This window comes from Lynx rufus, unplaced genomic scaffold, assembly GCF_022079265.1.
Source record: "Lynx rufus isolate CCGP_SWC_20201006 ecotype Redwood Valley unplaced genomic scaffold, mLynRuf1.p SCAF_10, whole genome shotgun sequence".
NCBI classification, from domain to species: domain Eukaryota; kingdom Metazoa; phylum Chordata; class Mammalia; order Carnivora; family Felidae; genus Lynx; species Lynx rufus.
In genome coordinates this window covers 38,571,021-38,598,488 of record NW_025814824.1, presented here as the reverse complement: position 1 = coordinate 38,598,488, position 27,468 = coordinate 38,571,021, and the positions used below count along the sequence as shown (strand labels likewise).

At 38.6% G+C, this 27,468-nt stretch overlaps 1 protein-coding gene and 1 pseudogene across 7 annotated transcripts in view; both read left to right on the top strand.

The window, feature by feature from the left end:
* The window catches only part of MPDZ (multiple PDZ domain crumbs cell polarity complex component), a 130,545-nt gene that overhangs the window by 54,615 nt on the left and 48,462 nt on the right, over positions 1-27,468 (top strand). For 6 of the 7 annotated variants that reach the window (XM_047098013.1, XM_047098008.1, XM_047097999.1 and 3 more), the window contains exons 19-23: positions 7,019-7,300; positions 7,576-7,699; positions 16,420-16,618; positions 22,443-22,547; positions 26,278-26,370. In XM_047098013.1, the coding sequence (XP_046953969.1) occupies positions 7,019-7,300; positions 7,576-7,699; positions 16,420-16,618; positions 22,443-22,547; positions 26,278-26,370 (803 nt within the window). The remainder of the gene's footprint in view (positions 1-7,018; positions 7,301-7,575; positions 7,700-16,419; positions 16,619-22,442; positions 22,548-26,277; positions 26,371-27,468) is intronic. The other variant, XM_047098022.1, reaches the window with a different exon arrangement.
* On the top strand, positions 11,180-11,756 carry LOC124525567 (60S ribosomal protein L9-like; annotated as a pseudogene).

Genomic DNA, 27,468 nt, shown 5'->3' with positions numbered 1-27,468 from the left:
TAGAGTATTGGCATGAGTGCCCCAACTCCATTCATTTTCTTGGTGAGGTACTTTATAAGGTTTAATAAGTAATATTTTAAAACCTGTCCAATCTTCTGGATGTGAAATGGTATCTTACTATTTGGATTTGGAGTTGATTTCTAGTGGGGTTGAACACCATTTCATATATTGGCCATTTGGTTTTCACTCCTATCCATGGCCTCTTAATATCTTCTGACAATTTTTATATTGTGTTGCCTATCTTTCTGTTGATTCGTTGGGTTTTTAAAAATATTTTCTAGAAACCGATAGACAAAACAATACAGTGTATTTTATGAGGATTGTGTGTGAGTGTGTGTGGGAAATGACATTTTTTAACTTCAGGAAACAATTTATTCTTTGAGAAAGAAGGAAGCGTAGGAATTCAGCTGTATCTGTAATGAATTATATCCTTTTAAGAGGAAAGAGAGATTGAAGAAAATATGGCAAAATGTTAACATCGGTTAAATCCGGGCCAAGAGTTCATATATGGATATATTTTCCTTATTCTTCTATGTTGGAAATGTACTATAAATAAACATTAAAAACTAAGATAAAAAGACTGGACAATAACTTACTTAAATATAGGAAACATCTGTTTTCCACATAAATTCAGTGGGAAGGAGATCTGTATTTTTGAACAAGATGGAGAGCAGAATTTCCGTGAGTCTAGCACACTTTTTTTCCTCCTTTCCTGATTAACAAGTAATTTTTTGGCCAGAACATTTTCAAAGCATTTTCTTTCACGTTCAAGGTGCACCTGTTACCCTTGCAAATGATGCTGGGAAATCTCCTTGAATTGGTTTGCAAGGTATAATCTTGAATGGAGCAGCTGCTCCTCTCTCACCACACCTGAGACTGTCTGTGTGACCACGTCCCGTCTGGAACGGGTTCAGTCTTTACTGGCCTCAGGGCTGGAAGCTGAGTTCATCTCCTAATGGACTCTCCTAATCCACAGCATAGCACACTTCTTCTTGCCAGCGGGACAGATTGCATTGTTTAACTTAGTAATTGTTACTTAAAGGGATTACACAATCTGCATACTGAGAAGCATATATTTTACAGGGCAAATGCTGGCTGTATGCAGCACACCATATTGGCTTACTGAAGTCTATTTGCCTCCTTTTTTTTTTTTTTTCTCCCTAAGCAGTTTACTCTTTTGTTGAAGCAAATTTTGGCAAGCTGGCCTATCAACTGAAATATTTAAGCTACAAAACAACAAAGAAGACATTAATGAGGGTGTTTTAAAACACATTGAGAAACTCCTGTGTGGTTTCAGTTTTTCTTAGCAAGTAGGACTGTATCTGCATCGTGGTAAATCACTGCAGCATTGTTTTTTATTTTTGTTTTTGTTTTATGGCATCTTCATAGTACCACGGTATTTACTAGAAAATTGTACATAAATAAAAAACCAGATGATGCATCCATCTTCCTGTTTCTTTGCACTAAATTTATTTTAAAAAGACAGCATGGTTGGGGCGCCTGGGTGGCTCAGTCGGTTAAGCATCTGACTTCGGCTCAGGTCACGATCTTGCGGTTCGTGAGTTCGAGCCCCACGTCGGGCTCTGTGCTGACGGCTCAGAGCCTGGAGCCTGTTTCAGATTCTGTGTCTCCCTCTCTCTCTCTGACCCTCCCTCGTTCATGCTGTCTCTCTCTGTCTCAAAAATAAATAAACGTTAAAAAAAAAAAAAAAAGACAGCATGGCAATTTGACATGGAATTTAGAACTGGCCATTTTTCTTTTTTTTTTTTTTTTTTTTTAACGTTTATTTATTTTTGGGACAGAGAGAGACAGAGCATGAACGGGGGAGGGGGAGAGAGAGGGAGACACAGAATCGGAAGCAGGCTCCAGGCTCTGAGCCATCAGCCCAGAGACTGACGCGGGGCTCGAACTCACAAACCGCGAGATCGTGACCTGAGCCGAAGTCGGACGCTTAACCGACTGAGCCACCCAGGCCCCCCAGAACTGGCCATTTTTCTTAAAAGCGAGTTCACTTTGGAATCCTTTAATTGATAAGATAAAATCATAACAGTATATGATATTTAAGACAGCAGAGCCTCCATACTGATTTGAAAGAAGTATAAAATGAGTGTGAGGATCTCAGTGATTGCTCACAGTTTTGACTTTACTTTGTTAGCTATGTAATAATCTTGGTGGTTGGAAATGCACAAATAGTTTCACCTTTCCTCTTCCTTGATGAGAGAGAAGTCTTTGACCGTGGTCATGTACACTACCAGAAGCTGTAAGAACTAATCATCCAGAGCGGGGAGTCCTCTTAGGGGAAGGCCTGACTCCTACAAGCATTGTGTGGGCCTGGCCAGCAGCTTGGATACCAAGGCCTGGAGGCACACCTTGGAGCTCCTTTGCCCCAAATTCTCCCATCTGGGAGCCCATTCTGATTTTTATTTCTGAAGGAGTGGTGTTTGCTTAATTTGATTATCATGTAACAGTTCAAGGAAAATAACCATTACTCAGGAATCTGAAAAATACTGTCCAGCTACTTCTGTGGCATCTGGACTAACAGAGGAAGGTCATTGAAGTGTGAATTTGAGTGGCCAGAACCCAGTGGATTTTCTCATTGTTATAGGTTTGAATTTTTTTTCTTTTTATCCCCTTTTCCTTGTCACCTTCACAGACATAACAAAATGCAGAAATAATTGTTTTACAAACTTAAGTGCTTGTAGACGTTTGTTTAAAAGCTCAACATGGTTTTGGGAAGAGGATGCTTTCATTTATTTTTTCCTGTTTTGGATTTTTAAATACACCCAATAAAGATCAAATACTTACATAAGAATACATACGTACTTACATATACTTATAGAATACTTATATAGAAAGGAGTCTTCCTTTCTACTCCTTATCCACATTCCCATGCCCCGCCCTTTGTTTTACATCCACGCTGGCTCTCACCCCAGGGATGAAATGATTACCAGTTTTGTGCATGCCCTTCATTCTTCATATTGGTCCCACTAGGAAATGCTGTTGATTCTAGTGCAAGGGAAACTCGGTGTTTGTCCAGAGAGAAGCCCCTTCTTGCACCATGCACATAAAACACAGCTAATGGATTCCATGATTTAAAAAAATAAAGTAAAATCTGAGGCAGCTGGGTGGCTCAGTCAGTTGAGCATCTGACTCTTGATTTTGGCTCAGATAACGATCCCACAGTAGGTCCCGAGATCAAGCCTGTGTTGGGCTCTGCGCTGAGTGTGGAGCCTGCTTAGGCTTCTCTCTCTCTCTCTCTCTCTCTCTCTCTCCTGTAGGTTTCTCTCTCTTTCTCTCTCTGTCTCTCTTTCTCTCTCTGCGTGTGTCCCTTTGCCCCTCTTCCCTGCTTGTGCTCTCTCTCTCTCTCAAAAAAAAAATTAACAAAAAATAAAAATCTACCTATTCCTATAGATCTCCATTTAGAGTCATTCTGTAGTATTAAATGTTGCTGCCTTCACACCCATGTTTAAAATGTTTGTTTCTTTCTTTGGAGCAGGGGTTAGTATGAAAAACTAATTAAAGCACTTTAGTCAGAATGCTGAGAGTGATTGTGGAAGTCTTAGTGACAAACCGACAGGCTCTCAAGGTATAAAACCAGTCACTTCTTTTGCTCAGTCGGGTCAGTGTACCAACAATAAAGGAAGCACTATACCTTATCTCAGAAAGGGTGGGAGAATGATGGTAAGTTGGGGCAGCTGTGCTTGTAGTACACTTTCCCACATGAAAAGACTATGAAAAGGCTTTTGTGGTAGAGTGCTCATTGAGAATATTAGGTTGTGTCCAGTAAATGTTTCAGTATTTACTTAGTCTATATAAATAAATCATCTGAGTAAATAATGTGCCCAGGTATTACCCTCACTTATTCATCACCTTTAAATGGCGGTTTACAAGTGTCCTTGACATTTTTATTTAACCTCTCATTTTGTTTCCCTGAGAACAAGGCCGTATCAAGTAGAGGCACATATTAATGTGGATTTTTTGCAAGACTTCGGTTTAGCTACCAAGTTGCACTGGGAAATTATAGAATTATTTTTGAACATCTTACAGGGGAAGAGCTGCTTTTCTTTTAGATCCATAAGACTTTTTAAAAATAAAACTCAGTTGGTTGTTCAGCAACCAGAAACGTTTCTGAAGTAGGCGTATGTTGTCTGCTGTGTTGATTAGCTCTTTCTTTTCTGTGTGTCTGTGTTAACTCCTTTATGAATAATGCATGGAAATTTCTGTTACACGATTTATAGTAAACCCCAGCTAACAAGGGTGGCTTGACCTCTTTTTGTGATGAAAAGTGGTTTTTAATTGTAACCTTTATTTGAGGCCTGAGGAAGATGATTTACTGCTAAATATTATAATTAATATAGTAATACAGAAGCTAATTCTGTAGTAAGTGCATTGTTGTTTTTCATTAGAACAAAATCACCAAAGTTGGGTGAATGGGCCAACAGGTTATTGGTTAGACTCCAACTGTGTGGAGGATGATGGTTTCCTGTCATTGTTCCCGAAGAGTCTAAAGGTGTTACTTGCTTGCGTGATGCTCCCACTTGCCTCAGTTCTTTGTACCAAGAATATTTGATAATTCCAGAGAGATGATAACTTACACTGAAGAAGAGGAATGTAATGGACTGTATTGGAAAAATTGATTACCTTTTTATGAAAAACAGAAAGGGACCCATATCTCTTGCCACACCCTGAAATCAATTCTAGAAGGATTAAAACTGAATCTGAAAAGAAAGCATTTATAAATAAGAAAAATACTAGAAAGCATCTCATTTACTTTGTGTGGAAGGATTCATTAAGCAACTTACGAAACCCAGAAGCACAAAAATAATTTGACACTTTGCATCAAGAATTTCTTTCCATAAAGAATTCTTGATTACATAAAGAATTTAATTCCTGCATGTATATCTATATAATATAACATGTACAGGCTGAGGAGATAAGTAAAGACTCAGAAATATTTGTGGTATATATCACAGACTTTTCATATACAGTGTATCAATCACAGGAACAAGTGGAAACCCTGATGAAACTTATGAAAAGTTGGATTAAATATATGAAGGGAGTATTGACAGGAGATATACAATTGTCACGTTCTCACTAATTGTCAGGGACATGCATAGTAAACTCTAAATTTTATATTTATTTAGAATATATTTCTTTCAGCTCAAATTAGCAAACTAATTTAGGGTTGGCAAGGTCAGTTAATAGGTATTCCCATATTTTTGTGAGCAAAAATTGGAAGACTCTTTGGCAATATATGCCAGCATCTAAGTGTGCATATTATTCGTCCCATAATTCTAGTTTATACTAAATAAATTTTCTCATATGCACAAAGATGTGTAATAAAGATAACAGCAATGGCTAATAATTATTGGGCATTTTCTCTTAAGTCAGATATCTTATTAGTACTTTATAGTATTATTTTAAATTTTTTTAATGTTTATTTTTGAGAGAGAGAGAGAGAGAGTAAGAGAGAGAGAGCACAAGTGGGGCAGGGGCAGAGAGCGAGAGGGAGACACACAATCTGAAGCAGACTCCAGGCTCCGACCTGTCAGCACAGAGCCAACGCAGGGCTTGAACTCACAAACCGCGAGATCGTGACCTGACTGGGAGACAGATGCTTAACCCAACCAACTGAGCCACCCAGGTGTCCCAGTACTTTGTGGTATTAACTCTCTCTGTCCTCCCAACAGTCCTGAAATATGTCCTTTTATTTTCCCCAATTAATAGATGAGGGGACCACGACACAGAGTATAACTAGTGATGCAGTGAGCATCTGAGCCTGTGCTCCAGAGTCTATGCTCCAGTGCATTTCATACTTAGGAATAGTTTTGTGGTCACACGATTGAAGTCGATTTTTATTTACGGACATGGAAATCTCTCCTGCCCAGATATTAGATACTTCAATAAAGAAAGTGAAAACATTCTATTTAACTAATGGTTTCAGTGAGGTTTTAAAAATGTACAAGTGCATGTAGTATGTGTGAGTATGCACGTGTATGTGTATCTATTTATTATGCAAATAAATACAAACTTCTGACAGACATCCAACTGACTCCAGCCATTTCTACCAGGGAAAATAATGGGAGTAGGAGCCATAAGGAAAAGCTTTCAGATTGTACTCTGTAAGCACACACGTATATATCTGCATGGCTTGAATCTTTGCTGACGATAATGTATTCATATGCTACTCTTATACTTTAAAAATATTAATATGAGGATTGTAGGGAAAATTGATGTTTGTTCACTAGCAGTTCGTGTAGCAACGGCTTGCCCAAAGCACACAAGTGATACCGTATGTCTGTTGTAAGTACATGCCTGCATTTATGTCGAAGTACTGAATTTTAAAGTTTCAGGGAATTTTAGAAATTAAGTAAAGTATAAAGCCAAGAGAGGTTCTGCGGTGATGTATATAGATTGTTAATAAGAGAGCCTACTTTAGAACCTATACCTTATTATATACCTTCTTAATATTTCCTGTGTATATCTTGCAGAATATTTATGAAAATTTTCCCTATAATAATTTGAATAACATAGCTTTCTGTTCTCCATAAATACCTACAAGTGACTATCAAAATAATTTTTTCATGGAGATTCTTGTAAATCAGAATCAATATTCTCTTGATATTAAATAGGAACTTCGTACTGATTGAAAATGAACTGCTTGTTTAAATAGGATTTGAAAATACAAGTTACTTGCCTTCCTGTGTGGATTGAACTAAAAATAATTTTATTTGTGAATAGAATATAATATTGTATTTCAGTGATCTCGTGTATACAAGAATAACTCAGTTGAACATAACATCTATGATTTGTAGGAAATGTATTCAAAAGCATTATAAAAATAAACATCTACAGAATGTTAGCTAAGTGAAGAATTTGTATGTTTGCTAATACTTTTTGGGTAATGAATAATTGTGTTTTGTTTTCTACCAGATAGTTATTCATTAAGAAATGGTCTTACAAAAATACATTGATGTCTCTGGCCATGATTTTTTATCTTTTGTTCTTTCATCATCAGGATGTTACTGAAAATTCTTCAGATCCAGTACTTGATCTGCACATGTCCTTGGAGGAACTGTACACCCAGAATCTCCTGCAAAGACAGGACGAGAGTCCACCTTCAGTGGACTTGACCATGGGACCTGCCTCTGGCTTTACCGTAAATGATTATACACCTGCAAATGCTATTGAACAGCAATACGAATGTGAGAACTCGAGAGCATGGACTGAATCTCACCTGCCAACTGAAATTACATCCAGTGTAGAGCTTACTTCTGTGCTTCCTGATTCAGCTGGAAAGGTAACGTTGTAAAGATATGTATCGTATATTATGATGAGGTTGGAAGCAGTGACGTGGTCGAGGATTCAGGCTGGTCTCTGCATTTGGAGCAAGTGCTCTCTTGACGCTGAGATTTTCAGAATCCAACCTATGAACTTGTTTTGGTTATAGCTTCCTGCTGAAGAAAGCGCAACCAGTTAGAGAATATGGGTGATGTTGAAATCATACTCCAAAGTCTTGTTTTCCTTTCCATGTGACTTATTTATTTATTTATTTATTTATTTTTTTCCTGTCAGGGCTCCGAGTTCTTAATTCAGCAGAACTCCCTGACCTCAACTGCTGAGTGCGTCATGCTCCAAAATATAACCAACGAATCTTTTGAGAGGACTATTACTATAGCAAAAGGCAATTCTAGCCTAGGTAAGTCCCTTCCTTTCCACATATATCTTGCCTCTTCAACCCTCTTGCCAAAGATGAAATATCAAACATGGTTTCAGCATTGTTGGCTGTAGGTGATAAAAAAGGTGTTACAAATTTTCCTATAGTTTTTGTGGTTTCTCTTTTTATGTACTCTTTATTTTTCCTGAAATGGTTAATAGGTTTGTTTACTTCAGACTAGCGTAAATCCCTCACTCTCTTAATTATTTAAGAGTATTCACAAGCATCATTTACTTTCAAGAACAGATATACGAACTGTTTGTGTATGAAACAGCAAATCAGAAAAGGAATTCTTCGAAAATGAAAAGTCAGCAATTTGGAATTTCAAATTCTTTGAAAAAGTAAATTATTAGTTTCTTTGAATGTTACCAGTTATGCATAAGTCAGTTTGTGTTTAATTTCTCTCATTCACTGAAATAAAGACTAAAAAGACAGCCAGGTGTGCCAGCACCAAACTATAAATGCAAGTTATTCAGTATTTCTTCCCAGGTGGCAAGGGTTTTCGCGTCCTCTTTTACCCATAAAGGGTTGCATTTGGTGAACAGTCATAAAACTTTCTGAATCGGACAAAGAAGATTTCCTGTAGACATGCGGTCCCAATTACAGTAGCTAAAACCGTATGCAGGCAGAGCACAGGCTTTTGAGTTGATGACTCAGCTCTGTCCCTAGCGCTTGGTGCTGATAAATAGGATCATAAATTAGTTGCTCTGGATGCCCAGTCGTGGCCCGAGACACTCTGTTTAGCTCCACATCAGAGGTGATGTTCTTCTGTCATGGGACCAGGCAGTTTCCTCTGCATTGGTATCTTACGGAGGAGTATTGTTTCCTTGTTAAATCCGAGACTTGGTGGAGAAGCCAAACAGTGCTTCCTTGCTGAGCGGGATTCCAGTCTCTGTCTCCAGGATGTTGTTCCATTCGGTGGCAGCCAGGTACTGCTAACAGCAGCTAAGTGGAGAGTTATAGCAGAGAATTTCTCCGTAGTTACAATATTTCTTATATATTGTATTTGGTAGAGTAACATAGAACTTAAGCTACAGAGCTTCCTATTAATGTGTTAATTATGAGACAGATATTACGGGTATCTAAACGTGTCAGAAATATTACATCTGGTAATACAGGGTTTCTGAAAGCATGTTACTTTGTTTTTTTTATGTTTTTTTTATTTTATTTTATTTTAATTTTTATTACTTATTTATTTTGAGTTGAGAGAGAGAGGCAGAGAGAGAGAATCCCAAGGAGGCTCCGAACTATCAGCATGGAGCCCCACACGGGGCTCAAATTAACAAACTGTGAAATCGTGACCTGAGCTGAAATCAAGGGTTGGACACTTAACTGACTGAGCCACCCAGGCGCACCGCCCCCCATTAATTTTTTTTTTTTTTTGAGAGAGAGAGAGAGCTAGCAGGGAGGGGCACAGAGAGAGGGAGACAGAGGATCTGAAGCAGGCTCCACACGGACAGCAGAGAACCCACAATGCGGGGCTCAAACTCATGAACCCTGGAATCATGACCTGAGCCGAAGTACAATGCTTAAATGAGTGAGCCGCCCAGACACCCCTGGAAGGAAAGCATGTTACTTTGAATACTAGTTCTGTGGGATGTTCATAGGAGTGTAAATGGGCTACAAGTTTAGAGGTCTGGAATGTGATACACGTAAGGAGACAGATTTTTGTTTGCAAAAAATACTTCTTGGAATCTTCGGCACTCAGATGTGCACTGTGGATCTCTAAGAAGAGGTTATAGAATGCAGCATTTCTCACATTTCATTGGCCACGGAACCCATTTTTTTGACTAGCTTGTAAGGCAGAGGTTTTGCAAAGCCCATGTGAAAACCCCTATTCTAGTGTATTTATTTATTCAACTATCAAACACTTATTGTCTTCTGTATTCTCACCACCATGCATAGATAGCATGATTTAATCACTTTCTTCAAGGAACATGAGTTTTAGAGAGTAAGAAAATCAACATATAGGATCCTAAATGCATTAAAATACTCTACACGCTATGATAGACACTCATATAAAGAACATTTGAAAGCTTAACAGGAATAACTGATGCCTACTCTGAGTGTCGAGGAGTTTAGAAAGATTTCAAAGGGGAGATTTTTATCACATAACTGAGGGATGGGGAAAAATCGGAAGCTGCTAGAGCTGAGGCAGAGTGATGTGAAACATGACTGGTTTCTGTGGCGTGGATGAGGTGGGGTGTGACAGTGGGCAGAGTGAGAATTGAAGCTGAAGAAATGATAGGTGGGATACGGTTGCTGGAGGGGTTCCTGTGCGGGACACAGGACGTCTGTCCTAACACCCTCCTGCTTTAGGTTCCTACCAGAGGTGGTTGCTAAGGGCAGAAGAGGGACATGATCTGATTGCGTTTCAAGATCATTCTGGCACAGGCTGGTAGATTATATTGGAAGCAGTTGGGAGACTCTTGTAAGAACCATGGTGTGAGTATACCTGATTTTACAAACTGACCCCTTGGATTGCTTGCCTATTTTTAGTTTGCTGAGAGGATGTTGACTTTTGTCAAATATTGTTCTTCATCTGTTGAGACAATCATGTGGATTTTTTGCTTGCTCTATTTTAGTATGTCAGGCTATATCATTTTTTAGCGTCATACAGGATATACAGAATTGACCGTTTCAAATATTTTTAAGTGCGTATTTCTGTAACAATAAGTCCATTCACATAGTTGCACAGCTTGTCACTACCAGCCATCTCCAGTAGTTTTTCATCTTCTCAAACTGAAACTGTGTACTCATTAAATAATAAATACCCATTCTCCCTGTCCCCTGGCACCCATTCCGCTGTGTCTATATATATATATATTGACTGTCCTAAGAACCTCACGTAGATGGAATCATACAGTATTTGTCCCTTTGTGACTAGCTTACTTCTCTTAGCATAATGTCTTCAAGATTCATTCATTCAAATCACATGTCAGAATTTCTTTTATTAGGTTTTTTAGGATTTCCTTCCTTCTTAAGACGAAGTAAGAATGCCATTTTATATATAAGCACCACCTTCATTTATTGTTGGACACTTGGGTTGCTTCCACCTTGACTTTTAAGTTTAGATGTAAGAAATACACTAAGATGATGAAGCTCTTGGGGAAAAAAAGCAGTCAAATGTGAACTATCCTTGCGTTCTACCATATCGGGAAATCCCTTTAAAAACATTTTTTTTCACACTTATTTATTTTTGAGGGAGCTAGACAGAACACGAGTGGGGGATAGGCAGAGAGAGGCTGGGACACAGAATGCAAAGCAGGCTCCAGACTCTGAGCTGTCAGCACAGAGCCCCACGCGGGGCTCGAACTCATGGACCACAGGATCATGCATGACCTGAGCCGAAGTCGGACGCTTCACCGACTGAGCCACCCGGGCGTCCCAGGAAATCCCATTAAACCTCAGTTTGACTTTAAAATTAAATTCTAAGAGCTCTTTGCTGCATCTACTGTGAGAATGAAGACCATTGTCAGTAATTAGACCGTCAACAGCACAGAGAATGTTGACATCATTCTGAAGAGATGCACCGGTACAGTGAAGGTCCCCGGAGGAACTGTATGGAAGGACTTCAGTCACATCAATATGGAACTCAGTCTCTTGGAAGGAAAAAGAAGAGGCTCTGAGTTGACAAATGGTGGGGAAATAGAAATGAACTGGCTACCATTTGTACTATCTGTAGTCACGTGCAGAACGTGGTCAAGGGCGTTACACTGGGCTTCTGTTATAAGATGAGGTCTGTGTATGCTCATTTCCCCTTCAATGTTGTTATTCAGGAGAAGCCTTCTCCTGTTGAAATCTGAAATTTCTTGGGTGAAAAATACATCCACAGGGTTGGGTGAGGCCGGGTCTTGCTTGTTCAGTATCTCAAACCCAGAAAGATGAGTTAATTCTTGAAGGAAATGATGTTGAATTTGTATCAAACTCAGCTGCTTTGACTCAGCAAGCCGCAACAGCTAAAAACAAGGGTATTGGAAAATTGTGGGATGGCATCTATGTTTCTGAAAAAGGAACAGTCCAGCACGCTGATGAATAAGATCTAAGTCGTTCAGCTACAGAAACAGCAAGATGCCACATGATTTTTCTGATTTTTCAGCCTTCCTTGTGATATTTTAAAGAGGCAATAAAAGCTGCATTGATTTGGGGCTTTTTCTTAAAGTAAAAGAAAATAAGGTTAAATAAAAGCATAAGGGAGCCGTTTCATTTGCTTTTGAGACTAAACCACTTACTTGTAAGTGGGAAATTATAGCACCATTAGTTTGCCAACTAATTTGTAATATAAAAGTATAAGTAACTTGTAGTTTTATTTCTCCAGTTCATTGACATCATTTCAAATAATTTATGTATGCAAAATGTTTTCAGGGCTTTGTTCCTGGATGTTACACTTCCTGGAACCCATTGAGGTTCCTCTAGCATTTTGGGGTTCAACTTCAGTATGCCAAAGAAAGAACATTTATCCATTACCTCATTTGACAGATGTTGGACATTCAGATTTTTATAGCATTTATCGTAAAGAAATGCAAAGGGATCACAAAAAAAAGGACTATTTAAAATCTGTGTAAAACAATAAAATAATTAAATCATTCATTTAAGCTTTTAAAAAGTGTTGCCTTTACAATGTAAATTAACAAAAAAGTGTGTTTATGTTTTAGAAAACCTAAATAGAGAGGCTGGCTTTGTGCTGATAGGAGAGTATGCTCTGAAAGGGTCTATCACTGAACACATTTTCTTAGATTCATAGTCTCCCCTTAATTAACTGTATAAGGTTGTTTGCACTTTCAGCCTTCTGGATAATTTGTTTCTTTCTCTAGTGATAACCAAAAGAAATTGTTAATAAATGACAGACTTCCATAAAAGCTGCCACATTCTGTTTGCTTTGATGTCATGAATCACTTCTTTTTTAACTTTGTTAAATTTAAGGGAGAAATGTTATATTCAGATACATACACATGCACATAGTATCTTTAAAAAAATCTAATCTTGATGATTTTTGATAAGGTTGTGGTCCATTGGCTAATTACATTGTATTAGAACTTGAAGGTAAAAAGAAAAGGTCAAAAGGTCAGATGGAAAGAAAGGTATTACCTTCTTTTCACTGATTAGGAACAGAAACATAGGCAGACTCAGGAATTTCTCTGAAAAGTATTCAGCAGTTGGAAGGTGGAGCCAGTACTCAAACCTTAGTCTGTCTCTGGTTTTCACGTACCATAGGTCACACTTTAGTGCTTGCGTTGCCCAAGGCTACATCAAGATTACTAGAATATGCTTTACTTTAAAGCTGAATTAAGGGGCACTTGGGTGGCTCAGTCAAGTTAAGTGTCTGACTTCAGCTCAGGTCATGATCTCATGATCTCCAGGTTTGTGAGTTTGAGCCCCACGTCAGGTTCTATGCTGTCAGCTCAGAGCCTGGAGCCTGCTTCCGATTCTGTCTCTCTCTCTCTCCGTCTCTCTCTCTCTGCCCTTCCCCCACTCAAGCTCTGTCTTTCTCTGTCTCTCAAAAAATAAATAAATGTTAAAAAAATTAATACATAAAGCTGAGATTTGCATTTAGCCTTTAGAGAGCAATATAGCTTTGGATTGGGCTAGAGATGCATTTACAATACATTTTTGTGAGTTTTCTTTTGCTTTTATTTTGTACTTTTTTTAGAACTTTGTGCCAGGCACTTTGAAAGGTACTCCCCATGTTTTTCTCATATAATTCTTTAAACAACTCTAAAAGGATATATTATTCCCATTTTATAGATGAGTAAAATGAGGCCAAGTGTGATGTTAAGTCAGCGCAAGGCCATACTGATTAGAAGTGGTGAAACTCAGATTTGGAATCAGTTCTCTGGTTCTACAGTGTGTGATTTGGCTGTTCTATTATATTTCTTGCAGGAAAAACATTGAGAGATCTTAGAAGTTACAAGCAAAATCTCATTAGTGGATATTATATTATACAGAATTTCTTGAACCCCCAAAATTATCATCTAGTGAAAGGAAAGTATAAGCTGAGCAAATTGGTGCCAACTTCTTGGTTTACGTAGTTGATGTGACTGGGAAACCTTAATAGCTAGTAGCTGGTGGAATCGTGGCTTAAATGTACCATTAAAAGTGAATTCAGAGGTCATATTGACTGTAGCTCATGATGATTTGTCCCATGTCTGTGACTTGCTTTATTTTTTTTTTTTAATTTCTTTAATGTTTATTTTTGAGAGAGAGAGAGAGAGAGACCGAGTGTGAGTGGGGGAGGGGCAGAGAGAGAGACACACACAGAGTCCGAAGCAGGCTCCAGGTTCCAAGCTGTCAGCACAGAGCCCGACACGGGCTCAAACCCACAAGCCGTGAGATCATGACCTGAGCCAAAGTCAGATGCTTAACCGACTGAGCCACCCAGGTGACCCAGTGACTTGCTTTATTTATACCGCACATGGTGGCAGTGAGAACAAGATGATGGGTTAGAGTCCTGGTCTATACCACTGAGCTGATTTTTGTTTTGTACTCTTGCCTTTTAATTTTAATTTTACCATAGTAGTTATTTGGTGGGTCTTGATGGGAGGAAGGGTGGCAGCATCAGGACAAGCTAGAGTACCTATTGAAACATTCCAGACCCACCCCATTTGCTTGTAAGAAACCCATTAGGGGTGAAACAGCATCCGAACTTGTTGCTTTATGGGAAGCAGGGGTGTTTCCTTGACAACAATACATTTAGAAATCATCAGTTCATTTCTATCAGAAAACTGTAACTAGAGCTCAGATGTCCCATATCCAGGTATGAAATATCAAGTTGGAAACATTATAGTCAGGATTATTCTCAGAAAGGTATTCTCAGAAATCTAGTTTGGTATTATTAAAGTTAATATTTAGGGGCGCCTGGATGGCTCAGTTGGTTAAGCTTCCAACTTTGGCTCAGGTCATGATCTCGCGGTTCATGAGTTCAAGCCCCGCATCAGGCTCTGTGCTGACAGCTCAAAGCCTGGAGCCTGCTTCGGATTCTGTGTCTCCCTCTCTCTCTGCCCTTCGCCTGCTCTCACTCTGTCTCTCTCAAAAATAAACAAACATCAAAAATTTTTTTTAAAAGTGTTCGTATTTAGAAGAATTTCTTTATTTTTATATTGAAAACAAAACCTAAAAAGGAATTTGTGACTTCTCTCAAAGCAGGTTTTTGCAAACTACCCTTATAGAGTTGTACCTCTCCTTATATTATTTAATTATATGATCTTGTTTGGAAGGAACTTCTAGCACTTGGTTTTAAGTGAATTTACATTATTTTATGTAAAGTTTTAAACATAATTTCAAAAAGTTTTATATTTTTGGAGAGAGGGTAGGGTGAGAAGGGAACATAAATTCAGAGGGCGTTTGTTGAGAAACCCTTTTGGAGGAAGTGGTGTTGACGAGCAAGAAGGAATTAGCCATACGGGAGCTTCGGGAAGAAGGTGTCAGGCCAACACTGAAGTGGGGAGAAACTAGGTGTATTTCTGAAGGCAGTCAACATGGCGGGAGGAGATGGAGCCCAGGGCGTGATGCTGAAGAAGGGCGCGCGTCGGGAGGGCCAGGCCAGCAGTGCCCTATGGGTTGTGCCACTTAAGTGTGTTGTAAGTGTGTCCTGCACGACAGGGCGCTGGTGAAGGATTGTTAACAGGGAGTGATGTGATTTGTCTTGTTTGAACGGTCGCTGTGTCTGCTGTGACAAGAGTGCAATGGGAAGACCAGTTGAGAAGCTCTTTCAAAAGGTGGGGCCAGAAGTGCCAGCTTGGCGTGGGGTTGGCCTGGAAGCGGAGAAGGGTGAATGGATTTGCGATATGTTTTGGAGACAGCGATGACAGGACGTGGTGAGGGATTAAATACAAGAGCTGAGAGAGAGGGGTAGGAATCGAGAACAACTCCAACATTTCTGCTTTGAGAAATGGAGAGTAGGGTACTGGTGCCATTGTCAAAAATGGGAAGAAATACGGGAAGTGGAAACTTGGAAGTTCAGTTTTGTACATCCCAAGGTTGTGTCTCCTGTTAGCCATCCAGGGAACATGTCGGGACAGCAATTAAATACCCAGATCTGGAGCTCATAGCACTTCAGACTTAGAGATAAAATGGGAAGAGATTAGGATTCAGTCCACATCACTTCAGTTAAACAGACCACTGTACATCAGTCACTGAGGATAAGACTTGAAGAAACGCTTCTTGGTGTTAGCTATCCTTTTTTTTAATCTCAAGAAATCAGCATAGTACTTGGCACATAGTAGGCATGTAGTAAATATATACTGAATGAATAAATGAACTAGAAATAATAATAAATAATAGCACAGAGTTTCTTAATTTACACAACTAATTTTCCCTTTGTAGTCTTGTTATCTATTCTCTTACATGTCTAAGAAACGAACTGCTATAAAATTGATTTGTTTCTGTCAAAACATTTTCCTCAGGAGCGTTTTCTCTTTCAGGGGCAACACATCAATAACCTGAGTTGTAGTCACTCCACAACACAGACCTATTTCATCTCTGATATGTCTAACATAGATTATCATTTTCTGGATATAATTTCACAACCATTTCAAAAAGTAAATTTTGTGTTAACATTTTTTTTCTTTCCTTTTGATTGTGTTTTATTGGATAAAAAAAGTTACTCCTTTTATCTGTGAATCCATAGGGTATATTAAATTCAACTTAAAATGAATTTGAAGGTCAAGTATTTGATATATATCTGTGCTTCCCCTTTACCATAGGGATGACAGTAAGTGCTAATAAAGATGGCTTGGGGATGATCGTTCGAAGTATCATTCACGGAGGTTCCATTAGTCGAGATGGCCGGATTGCCGTTGGGGACTGCATCTTGTCTATTAATGAAGAATCTACTATCAGTTTAACCAATGCCCAAGCACGAGCGATGTTGAGAAGACACTCTCTCATTGGGCCTGACATTAAGTAAGTATCATTTGGACTCCAGTTTGGCTTGGGAAATTCAGGAAGTTCAATTCACGGATCATTTTTTTTTTTCAGTATGTACTTCTGTTTAATATGCTAAAATGATCACACATTTATTAAAAATAAATTACTCAGAAATTTGACTATTCCTGAATAGTTCTTGATTGTAGATATAGTTTCTTTAAGATGATACAATGTTTAAATATTTGAAAAAAATTGCCTGCTGTGTTTAATTTTACTCTAATAATTCTGCGAGAACCTTAGGTCTCCGTGATATGAGCCATCTCTCATAGAACAGGATGTCCACTTAGGATCAGTATAAGGAACTGTGTACTACCTAATTGACCTATGCGAATCCTAGAACTAAGCTAGTTTTTCAGTGGTCGGTCATGGAAGAGACTATATAGAACAGTGTCAGTCTGACCCATAATTCACCCTTTGGTCAACTACCTCGTGATCCAAGAGAATTCACCAATCTGTTGGTATAGTCTGATTGTAGGTCATGTAGGCCATTTTGTCAGGAAGTGCTTAAAACTACTCCATAATCCCATATTGTGCTAAAAGCACATCATATATGTCGCTTGGTTTTTAAGTCACAAAACATTTCTTGAGCAAACATAAAAATCAGTTTATGACTCTGACACACCTCATCAGTGTAATAGCTTGGCTTTTCTTCTCTCACATCAACTATTGAATATTTGTATTTAATGTATAAGGGATAAAATAGTAAAATAAGAGCACAGGGAAAGATGGTTTAGCTTACATTGAAGTAATGATTACCAGTATGGGAAACTTTGCTGTATTAATGTTATTTTACTGACTGCATTCTCTGTTATTCTTGTGCAAAGTATATACTGCTAGAGCTTTGGTAAGAAAACTGTATTTACAATCTGTTTTTCATTCTGCCATCAGCAAATAGCAGAAAAATGTATACTGTCTGAAGTGGATTGTGCTATCTTACACAAAAGAAGTATTATTTTTAGGCAGAATTTCAGTGATGGACTTTGTAAATTTGCATGCCCTTTTGACTTTTGTAATGGAATGGATCATCTCATCATGTGACAGTTCCTTAATTATCTGAATAATGTGAGTCCAAGAGAATACATTAAAAATGTCAGTGCCTCGAAGAAGAAAGAGAAACTTTAAGAGCTTTCTTCACCACTTATAGACCAGTGCCCATTCATCTAGCTTCAAAGATGAATGACATAGACCCACATGGAGACCCTTTTTTGCAAGGCTTTTAGCTTACATGGTTTAGATGGAGTATAAAACACACATGGCCTGGTAACTGATCATTTGATTTATTGTGTGATACGCACGTCTTATGCTCTAGGCACCAATGCGAGTCCCCTGCCCAGTTTTTGGCACTGAGGCCCGGAAACGGTGCCTGTGTCTAGTCTTCCCCCTCAGTTCAGATGTCCCGCAAAACTTACAAAGTGGCCGAAAAATAAGACGATTGGGACACTGTTTTGGCCTAACTTAGGCATCTAGGCAACTCTAGAAAAGTCTCAGGGTACTTTTTCAAGCTCCCAAAGTCATTTTTTCTCTTTTCCTCATTTCTGCTGCTACTGTCCTTTGCTTTGTTTGTTCTCCCACCTTCTGATTCAGCACCAGAATGGACCCATTCATGCTGACAGCAGCTTCATGAGGGCCTTGAGGATATCTAAAGAGAGAGCCTCATGAATTACTGCTTTAGGATCCCAGGAGTCAGAACATATCGTAAAGAGTAAGAAAAGTCCTGCATCTTCCCCTCCTCTGAAGACCAGTCAATCCATTTCTTTCTCACATGGTCAGGTGTGTGGGGATGTACACAGGCAGAAACACGCGAAACACATTGATTTCTTCTCAAGTGTCCTGGTAAGGCTGTGATTCAGATGGGTTTGATTTGACTCACTGGGTAAATGGTAGAAAGAAATTAGAATCACATGATCCTCTTTCAGAAAAAGCGTGTTAAATGGTCAACACAAATAGCCATTTAGATTGACCAGGGCTGAGCAGCGTGTTCCGTGCATTTTGCGTGAAGTGTTTTGGCCCCGTCCCCTTCTTATCACTTGCTTTTATGAAGCAAAGGTTTAGAATTACCTTAAAAGCTCTGTGAATAATCCTCCCAAAAAGAAAGTCTAGTCCTTCCACTACTCTGAATGGAACCATAACGTTGCCCCTGGCCAGTTAAGCTTTGCTGTCATTGCTGGATGTAGGCTCCATCCACGTCTCTTCCTCTTTATTTCTGGTTATGAGCCTAGCTTGATGTGGGATAGGAGTGGAGGGAGTGTATTGGGGGGACTTAGAAAATAAGAGGCTCTAAATGGTTCAGTTACATAACTGGCGGGTTTTAGGAAAATCATTGCTTATTGAAGATAATGTACCGAATTTCTTTTTTGCTGTTTACGATAGATAGCTGGGAACTTGGTGTGTGTGCGTTCATGCGTGCCTGGGTAGATAATGTGAGTTTCAAGAGTTCAAGAACAGCCAGTTTAAGTTCCAGGTTTCATTATTTTCTATGGAAAACCAGATGTGAAGCCTCACCAGAATGCACTGTTTCACTTCTCACTCCACCTTGCCAGGAGCTCTTATATTTCTATAATAATAGCCAGGGTTTTGTGCTTAGCAGCAGCTGCTTCTAACATCTGCCAGATAATTACCGAGCTGAATCAGAATTCACCTGCCTTAACCCAAAGTGTGGGATGAATTCCTGATCAAGGAATAAAAGATTGATTGCAGTTATATTTTTCCATGCTTGTTAATAATCACTGCTATAGACACCAGTGAAGAGCAGATGCTTTTCTGGGGGAGGTGTAGATGGGGAGGGAGGTGGAAAGGGGAAAAAAAAACAACCAGGAGCACCCACTTTTAACTACATATGTATGCATCTCACATTCAGCACAAGACATTGACATTTGTTAACACCATTGTAAAAAGATGCCGCGGCGTATGCTTCACATTCTAGATTTTCTACAGCACCTGCTGATGATCGAGCCCCCTTTTATGTGTGAGTATCGGTGATTCAAAAGCTCATTATGGCTGTGTGTTACAACTTGTCTGTGAAAACCATTTCATGCTTTTATAACTTCCCAGTGCAGGGATACATCCAGATAATAGATTCAGTGTATACATTTTGCACCCCCCCCCCATTTATTTCAGAACATAAATCCCAAAAGAACTATGAGATTGTTACATTTTCACATTGCACTGCTGATTGTGAACTCATTTGAAAATCACATTTTCCAACTACTAAGCTACCAGGCTCTTTGTCAGGGAATGTCTGCATGTGCAGACGCGGTCTCGGGATTAATAGCCGTATCACATTTCGGCGTTCCTAATGCTATTCTTTTTTCTTCCACCCCATTTGTAACCAAAGATTAGTTTACATTTAAGAATTTTTAATACAACTGTCAAATAAGCTGTTGCGGTGTGTTTATTTTTGGTGCTCTGGCGATTTGGAGGTTTTGTGTGCTGTATGACCAGGCGTGTGTTAGAATTGCTTTGCATGTGCTGTTGCATTGTGGGCCTCTTGTTCTGGTGTGCTCGCTGTCTGTGGGCTAACTACTTATGAAAACTGCCTTCTTTTCCATTTCTCACTGCCATCTAACGTATCAGAAAAATATTTGTAAAACTCCCTGTCCCCTAGCCTTGGTAAAAGAAAAAAACAATTTGGGACGAACACGGAGGAAAATTCATTTTCAGCGTTGTTAGGGGTAGAAACCTTTTTTTCCTTCTCGAAACATTTAAAAAAAATCAATACTTTGAACTGATTATTATTATTTTTGCTATTGTGTTCCAGCTCCCCCCTCAACTCCTGACTTTTATTCATTTATAAAAGTCTTTTTATGTGTTTAATCTTTTATTTTTATGTTTTTATTTATATGTTTTACCTGACTTTTATTTATATGTTTTACCTTTACTGAGTCTTCAGAAATAATGCCAGTTTTCTTGAATGGGCTTTTTAGTTTTAGGTTTATCTTTACTTGTCTTCGTGTAAAATAGAATCAATCTTCCTGACATAATGTGTTACACATTTTTTACTCATTATTTTTGAAGGGATAAATTCAAGTTTATTATTCCATATATTTTTAACACCATGGAGAAGGTGTTTTTATAGATGAATAAATTAGCTAGAGCCAGAATTGGAATGTGACTCTGTCTCCCAGTGTACTCCTGAACCCTCTCAACTGTGCTGCTTTATTTTTTGATCCTTGCGGTAAAAGTGTCATGAGGAGACTCCCAAGGGTCCACGGAGTCGGCCAGAGCCATCAGGTGCGACCAGGCTAGCTGATGCCCTGGTACAGCACTGCGTTACATTTGTTTTATGCTTCTTGGGTTACAACAGCCTCATAAAAAGTGACGTCCTTTTCGTGATTGAGGATATAGGGATTTGGTGGTGGTGATTTACCCTCCCATTACACTCTTGATGAGCAACAGAGCTGTGTCTTCTGACTCCAAATTTAAGTGACCTCACAAGAGTGAATGCTTTTTATGGAATAACCAATATGTCTGGAATTACATATCCTCCTCACTCAGTAAATTATGCCAGTGGTATAATTCTTATTTTATTATGGCATAAAAGACAGTCCTTTTATCCTCGCCCTCCGTTGCTAAGGTTTTATGTACTTATTGTCTTCATGGGTAAGTTATGGATAGCTGGCTTAATAGTCTTCATGATTTTTATACTGTGCAATTTTGATACAGACTTCTTCTTTTAGTTGCGCAAGGTGCTGAACCAACTTCAAATTGAGTGTTTCTCTTACCTAACTGTTCCTTAATTTGAAGATCTCGGGACCACCTCCTTGAACAATCAGTTCTGTAGCCTTGTATCAATCAGTTCTGTAGCCTTATAGGGCAGCAGTAAACTTGAACTTCTAAATATCAGTTTCTAAACATAGCTGTAGTCAGCATCTTGCTTCATGCCCTCCATATTGTAGGCAGTCAGCCAGTATTTGTTGAATTAGTAAGTGACCATTCAAGGGCAAATATCAGGCTTTTCTCTAAAACCAAAATAGCTTATTAGGGAGTTGCTACAAATTAGGAAGAGAATCTTCCCATAAACTTGTGATAGTTTAACTTCAGACTTTCGGGTTCATAACTTAATAGAGCTAACATATAATTATTATAATGCTTATCAGTGCCTAAAATTAATTATATATTATGGATGAATATAAAATAATTTGGGGTAAGTAGTGTTTTAGTAGAGCATGCCTGATTTTTGTCTGCTAAGGAACCCAGAAATCTTTGGATGAAATCAGTGTTATTGCTGTCAGTTATGTTTCTAAGGATTAGTAGATCTTTCTAAAAATTGCTGTTACTCTTCTCATTCAGAAATGAAAATAACGCTGCTTTCCTCCCTCACATAATTATTAGTAAGCATATAGTTTATCAGCAGTTTAAAGTTTAATTGTCGCTTGACATTTAAAGTAAAAAAAAAAAAAGGAAACTTTAGGTGCAGCTGGGTAGCTCAGTCAGTTAATTGTTCAACTCTTGATTTCGGCTCAGGCTCAGGTTATGGTCTCATATCCTGAGATCGAGCCCCACTGAGTGTGGAACCTGCATGAGATGCTCTCTCTCTTCCTCTGTCTCTCTCTCTCTCTCTCTCTCTCTCTCTCTTTCTCTCTCTAAAAAAAAAAATGTAAACCTTAACCTGTTATTTTTGCTTATAGGATGCTTTATCTTTTCCAAGTGTGGATCCTCTGCTGAATAAGCTGTTAAATGAAAAAGTGAAAAAATAGGGATGAAGGGACAATATAATTTTATTTCTATATTCCGGAAACTTTGCCTGTTAGGCAAAAAACTTTGCTTCCTTTTTTTTCCCCTGGATTGTGTTCTGTTTCAGAATTACTTATGTGCCTGCAGAACATTTGGAAGAGTTCAAAATAAATTTGGGGCAACAATCTGGAGGAATAATGGCACTGGATATATTTTCTTCATATACTGGCAGGTGAGTGAAGCTGTAAGTTGGCTGCAATGAGTGACTGATACAGAAAGCTAGAAAGACTTTAGGAGCCAGAGTCAGGGAGGACTAGCAATGAAAAAGAATGGATTCCTTTTCTCTCTTCTAAGATTTTAAAAATACTCAGCCCCCATTACTTAAGAAATTATCATATAGTGTGGAAAATATATGACAGTTCAAATCAAGAAATTAAAACCCTCTTTAGTTGCACCACTCAGTATGGTACTTTTAACAGACTGGGTTTTGGGAATTTACCCCAGATTTCAGTATTATTTCATTGATTCCCTGGAGCCTACAGTTCGTATGGTATTGTATCATGGTTTTTCCTCTTTCATAAATGTTTTCAAACACATTCAGAAATTATACTTAGTTTTTTATTAACATACATACCAATTCAGAAACATTTTTAATGATTATTTCTTACTCTTTTGGAGTGTTGTGAACTGAACATCTTTGTATATATGCATGTTAGGCAACAGTGTATGGCTTTTTGAAGGCTTTTGACACATAATTTATTAAGAACCTTTAACACAGAGAAAGGTTTTTTTATCTCCCCTAAGAATGTCAGAAAGTAAATTTTGCTGCTGCTGCTGACTGAGTTCAACACAGGAAGAGAAATGTTGTCAAATTGCTTTTCCATGAGGAATGAACCATTTTACACTCTCAACCCCAGGCCTGTTTTTTCAGTTGCATTAACAACTGAGTACCAGATTTCCCTTTAAGTATGGCAGAGAAGTGATGGCTCTGCAAACATTCTGGAGTGTTCTCACAAGAGTTCTGCCATTCCATAGAGGATGTCAGAACATCCCGGAACACCCGGGTGTCCAGTGACCGTGCAGGTATCTTGATACGGCATCACGGTTTCCTCTGCGACGTGCTCACGACTGGAGTACTACAGAAAGTGTTAGGGAAGGGAAAGGTATTTTATGAGCTAATGAGGAGGCGGAATGTCATAGGCCTTGGGGCCTCATGAATTTTATGGGAAAAGGAGTATTCACTCCACCCTGTGCACAGTTCAGCCATACCCCTCTCTAGAATTTGTCTCATGGTTAATGGCATTAATTGATTATAGCTTCCTGTCACAATGGTAAAGCAATAATTCCAGGATCCCCCTAAAATATTATTTCGAATAGTTTAAAGACTATGCCAAGGTAACATCATATTCCTATTAAGTTCTGAGGCCTCACAAGCTCTCAAAAGTCATTAGAGAAACAGCCACTTTCAGCGCTGTGTGCTCCCTCCCAGCACATTGACCTGGATTGTCCAGTGCTGTGACTACCTGCTTCATTGCAGAGAAAGTATATTTGCTGTTAGTACAAGGGCCCTCAAAACAAAACAGCCTGCATTTTGTAGAAAAGGAATCTGCACCAGAGAGGATAAGTAACTTGTCCAAGTTCCAGAGCCACTAATTGGCAGAGCCAAGATTAGAATATCAACAGTCAGGCCCTATGTTCTTAACCTTTGGACTCGAAGAGAGAATTGCACAAGCCCAGTATAAAAATATGGGACAGTATAGCATGGAGGTTAGAGCTCAGGTTTTATAATAAGATGGCTTCAGTTCATACCTTACCTCTGTTACTTTACTGTGTGACCTTGTGCCAATTTCCCAAATCTGAATGCAGATGTACAAAGAGTTGTTATACTTGATAGAAATGTCATCGGTAGTGGCCAAACACAGGTGCAAAGAAGTCTAATTCATTCTTAGCCAAGTGAGTTCAGAAGAGAACTGGTCCATTCTGTTCTCTGGAGCACACGGCACTTGATTCCTGTAAACCACATTCTAAGATGGATAAGGAATGAATGAACAGCACATTTATAGGAGCTTATCTGGGTTGATGAAAGGATTCTAGGATTATAGAATCATTTGAAGAAAATGGAGTTTTTGTATCAGAGGATTCGGGATATTAGTCTTACAGCTAAAAAGGTAGGAACATGAGGTTAGTGTATTTGAGAGGGTGTCTGTGTAGCTCCCTGAGCTTGGGCTTGATGGGTAAGAACTTCTCCCATCCCCATGGCTGTCACTGAATATTTCAGGAACTCATTTTAAGTTCTTATTATTGTCTGTGTTCCATACCGGCTTCTCTGCCATCTTCCCTCCAGCTGTATTTCCTGAGGGTTAGCCTAGTTTTCACCTGTCTACCCTGTATCTTCAGGAGTACGGTTTCCCTCAGTCTCTCTAGTCCTCAGTCTGCTTCTCAAACATCCTTCTTAAATCCCCTTTTTGGACCCATTCCCATCAGTCTTGTCCCACTGTCAAGCTTAGGCTCCTGGGTCCCAGCCTCATTCAGAACCTTGTTACCTCAATTTGCACAGGAAGGGAATTCAAACATACGACAATGGGTAGGACAGATAGGCAGATTTCCTCTTCACATGAAAACAAAAATCTAACATTTAGGTCAAAGGAAGAATGAGACATTCAAGGAGAGCTTGGACAGTTGCTTTCCAAAGATGTTGTGAAACACATTCAAACACAGATGGATTATTGGGTTTGGGTTATATGACTTCTGATCTCAGAGTCTAAAGGTTATACAATTTGACAGAGTTGAATATTCATATCACTGGAGAATAGACATAATTTGAGCATACACTTTCTTTAGATTATTCAGCTTCTATAAAAGTCAACTGGAAACATTTATTAAATTAGAATTTTTATAGCCTTCTCTGCTTTCAAAAGAATGTGTTCACATATGTCTTTAGAAATCCAATTTTTACTAACAGTGTAAGGACACACTATAATCGATTTAATCATTCTCTCTTGCTCTTACAATGTATTGATGCAAAGTATACCTTTCAAAAAACAAAGTATGTATCGATATGGTTTATTTACAGTTTAATTTAAAATTAACAGACGGAACATATTTTTTTATGTGCCTGGCATTTGGCAAAATCTGAATTCCTAAAGAAATTGAAAAGTGGCCTTGAATACAGGTACATTGTACACTGCTTTCTGTGAGGAGTATTCTATGCATGACCCCTCTGGGTGGGCTGAAGCTGGACCTAAAGCATCTTCTGTCTTCCTTGAAGGGAAAGCTTTGGTCTGTCCTTAGGAGGCGGAGATGCTAATTTTCTGTCTTACTTGTGGATAAGTTCTTTCAAGAACGGAATCAATCAGGGCCATACAAGTTTATAACCCACATGGTGCTTCTATCTCTTATATCTTTAGTTTAAGAAATATTTGTTGAGGGGTGCCTGGGTGACTCAGTCAGTTAAGCGTCCAACTTCAGCTCAGGTCATGATCTCACAGTCTGTGGGTTTGAGCCCCGCATCAGTCTCTGTGCTGACAGACGGGAGCCTAGGGCTTGCTTCAGATTCTGTGTCTCCCTCTCTCTCTGCCCCTCCCCCACTCCCCCCCCCAAATAAATAAACATGAAAAAAATTAAAAAAAAGAGAAATACTTGTTGAATGTTTTTCTTTAAAGTTCTTGCATTTATCCCTTTCTTGTTCCTTGCCCATATTTCCTTGGGAAAGAAACAGACTAGCTAAGAATCTTAGTGTTCAGCTATATCTCCAGACTAAGTTGTGGTAGATTGATTCTAATATAAGGTTTTCATTTTGTTTCATTAGGTTTTTCTTTTCCCCTTAATGTAAAATTGGCCAAGTATGTAAAAATATAAGGTAGCTCTGCATTTTTAGCCAAATAAATAATACGGTATATATAAGACAAACTTGCATAGTTTTACTAGGATTTTGGAGTACTCACTATGTAAATTTTTAACAGAGACATTCCAGAACTACCAGAGCGAGAAGAAGGAGAGGGAGAAGAAAGTGAGCTTCAAAATGCAGCATACAGTAATTGGAATCAGCCCAGACGGTAAGGACTATTTCTGTCTTCTGCCTACTCAGTGTTTAAAGATAGGGAGGTGTGGTTTCAAGTACTGGATTACAACTTGCTGCTGTGACATCAAGCAAGGTGTTTTAATATCCCTTACCCTCCGTTTCTTCATGTGTGCAGTGGAGAAGATAATGTGTTACTCCACGGGGTTGAAACTAACATGTATACAAAGGTTTGGCACGTAGTAGGGGTAAAATGTGGTTGACTAGAGAAAATTATGCACAGGTAGATAGAATGCATAATATTTTCTATAGAGTTTGATTTTAGGTATACCACCAAATGTTAATTTAAATTTTCTCTAGCATTTATAGCATATATATTCAAAACGTGTGTGTGTGTGTGTGTGCGCGCGCGCGTGTGTAAGCATCTTGTTATCACAGGCTGTAGTTATTTTAACCCATGCTCTGTCTGGAGCCAATTTCATATATAGAAAAGATAACTTTCCTAAATATGTTCCTATATATCCCTATGCATCACTAAGGCATATTTTTGTATTCATGCTGAGTAAAATCAAATTCAGTTTCATAGGAATTTATTGAGCTCTGATTATGGATGCACATGTTTTTGTGAATAACAGGGAAGTATAAGACAGAAATCCTACCTTCAAGGAAGTATAATATACTTGGATAGACAAGATATAGAGACACACAAAATAATTAAGGGAAAAAAAGTAAGGTATTTTGCATTAAGTATAAAATAGAAGTAGTCATGGATCGTCCCTATAAACAGATCTACAAGTGACCATCATAATGGTTTCTTGCACTTATTTAGTAAACACTTAATATTTATTCTACACTGAATAAATAAAATACTCTGAAGAGAAAAATTTCTACTAATCAGGGATGTAATACAGTTTGATGATTTTCCTTGCTTACCTTTAAACATTTCTGGTTGAGTCATATTCAAAATGTAGGAAACATTTTATATTGCTTTCACAAAAATCAGTAAGCATTTCTAGCCATTTAAAATGACTTTTTGAGAGGCTCCTGGGTGGCTCAGTTGGTTAAGCATCCAACTTCAGCTCAGGTCATGATCTCATGGTTCATGGGTTTGAGCCCCGCCTCAGGCTCTGTGCTG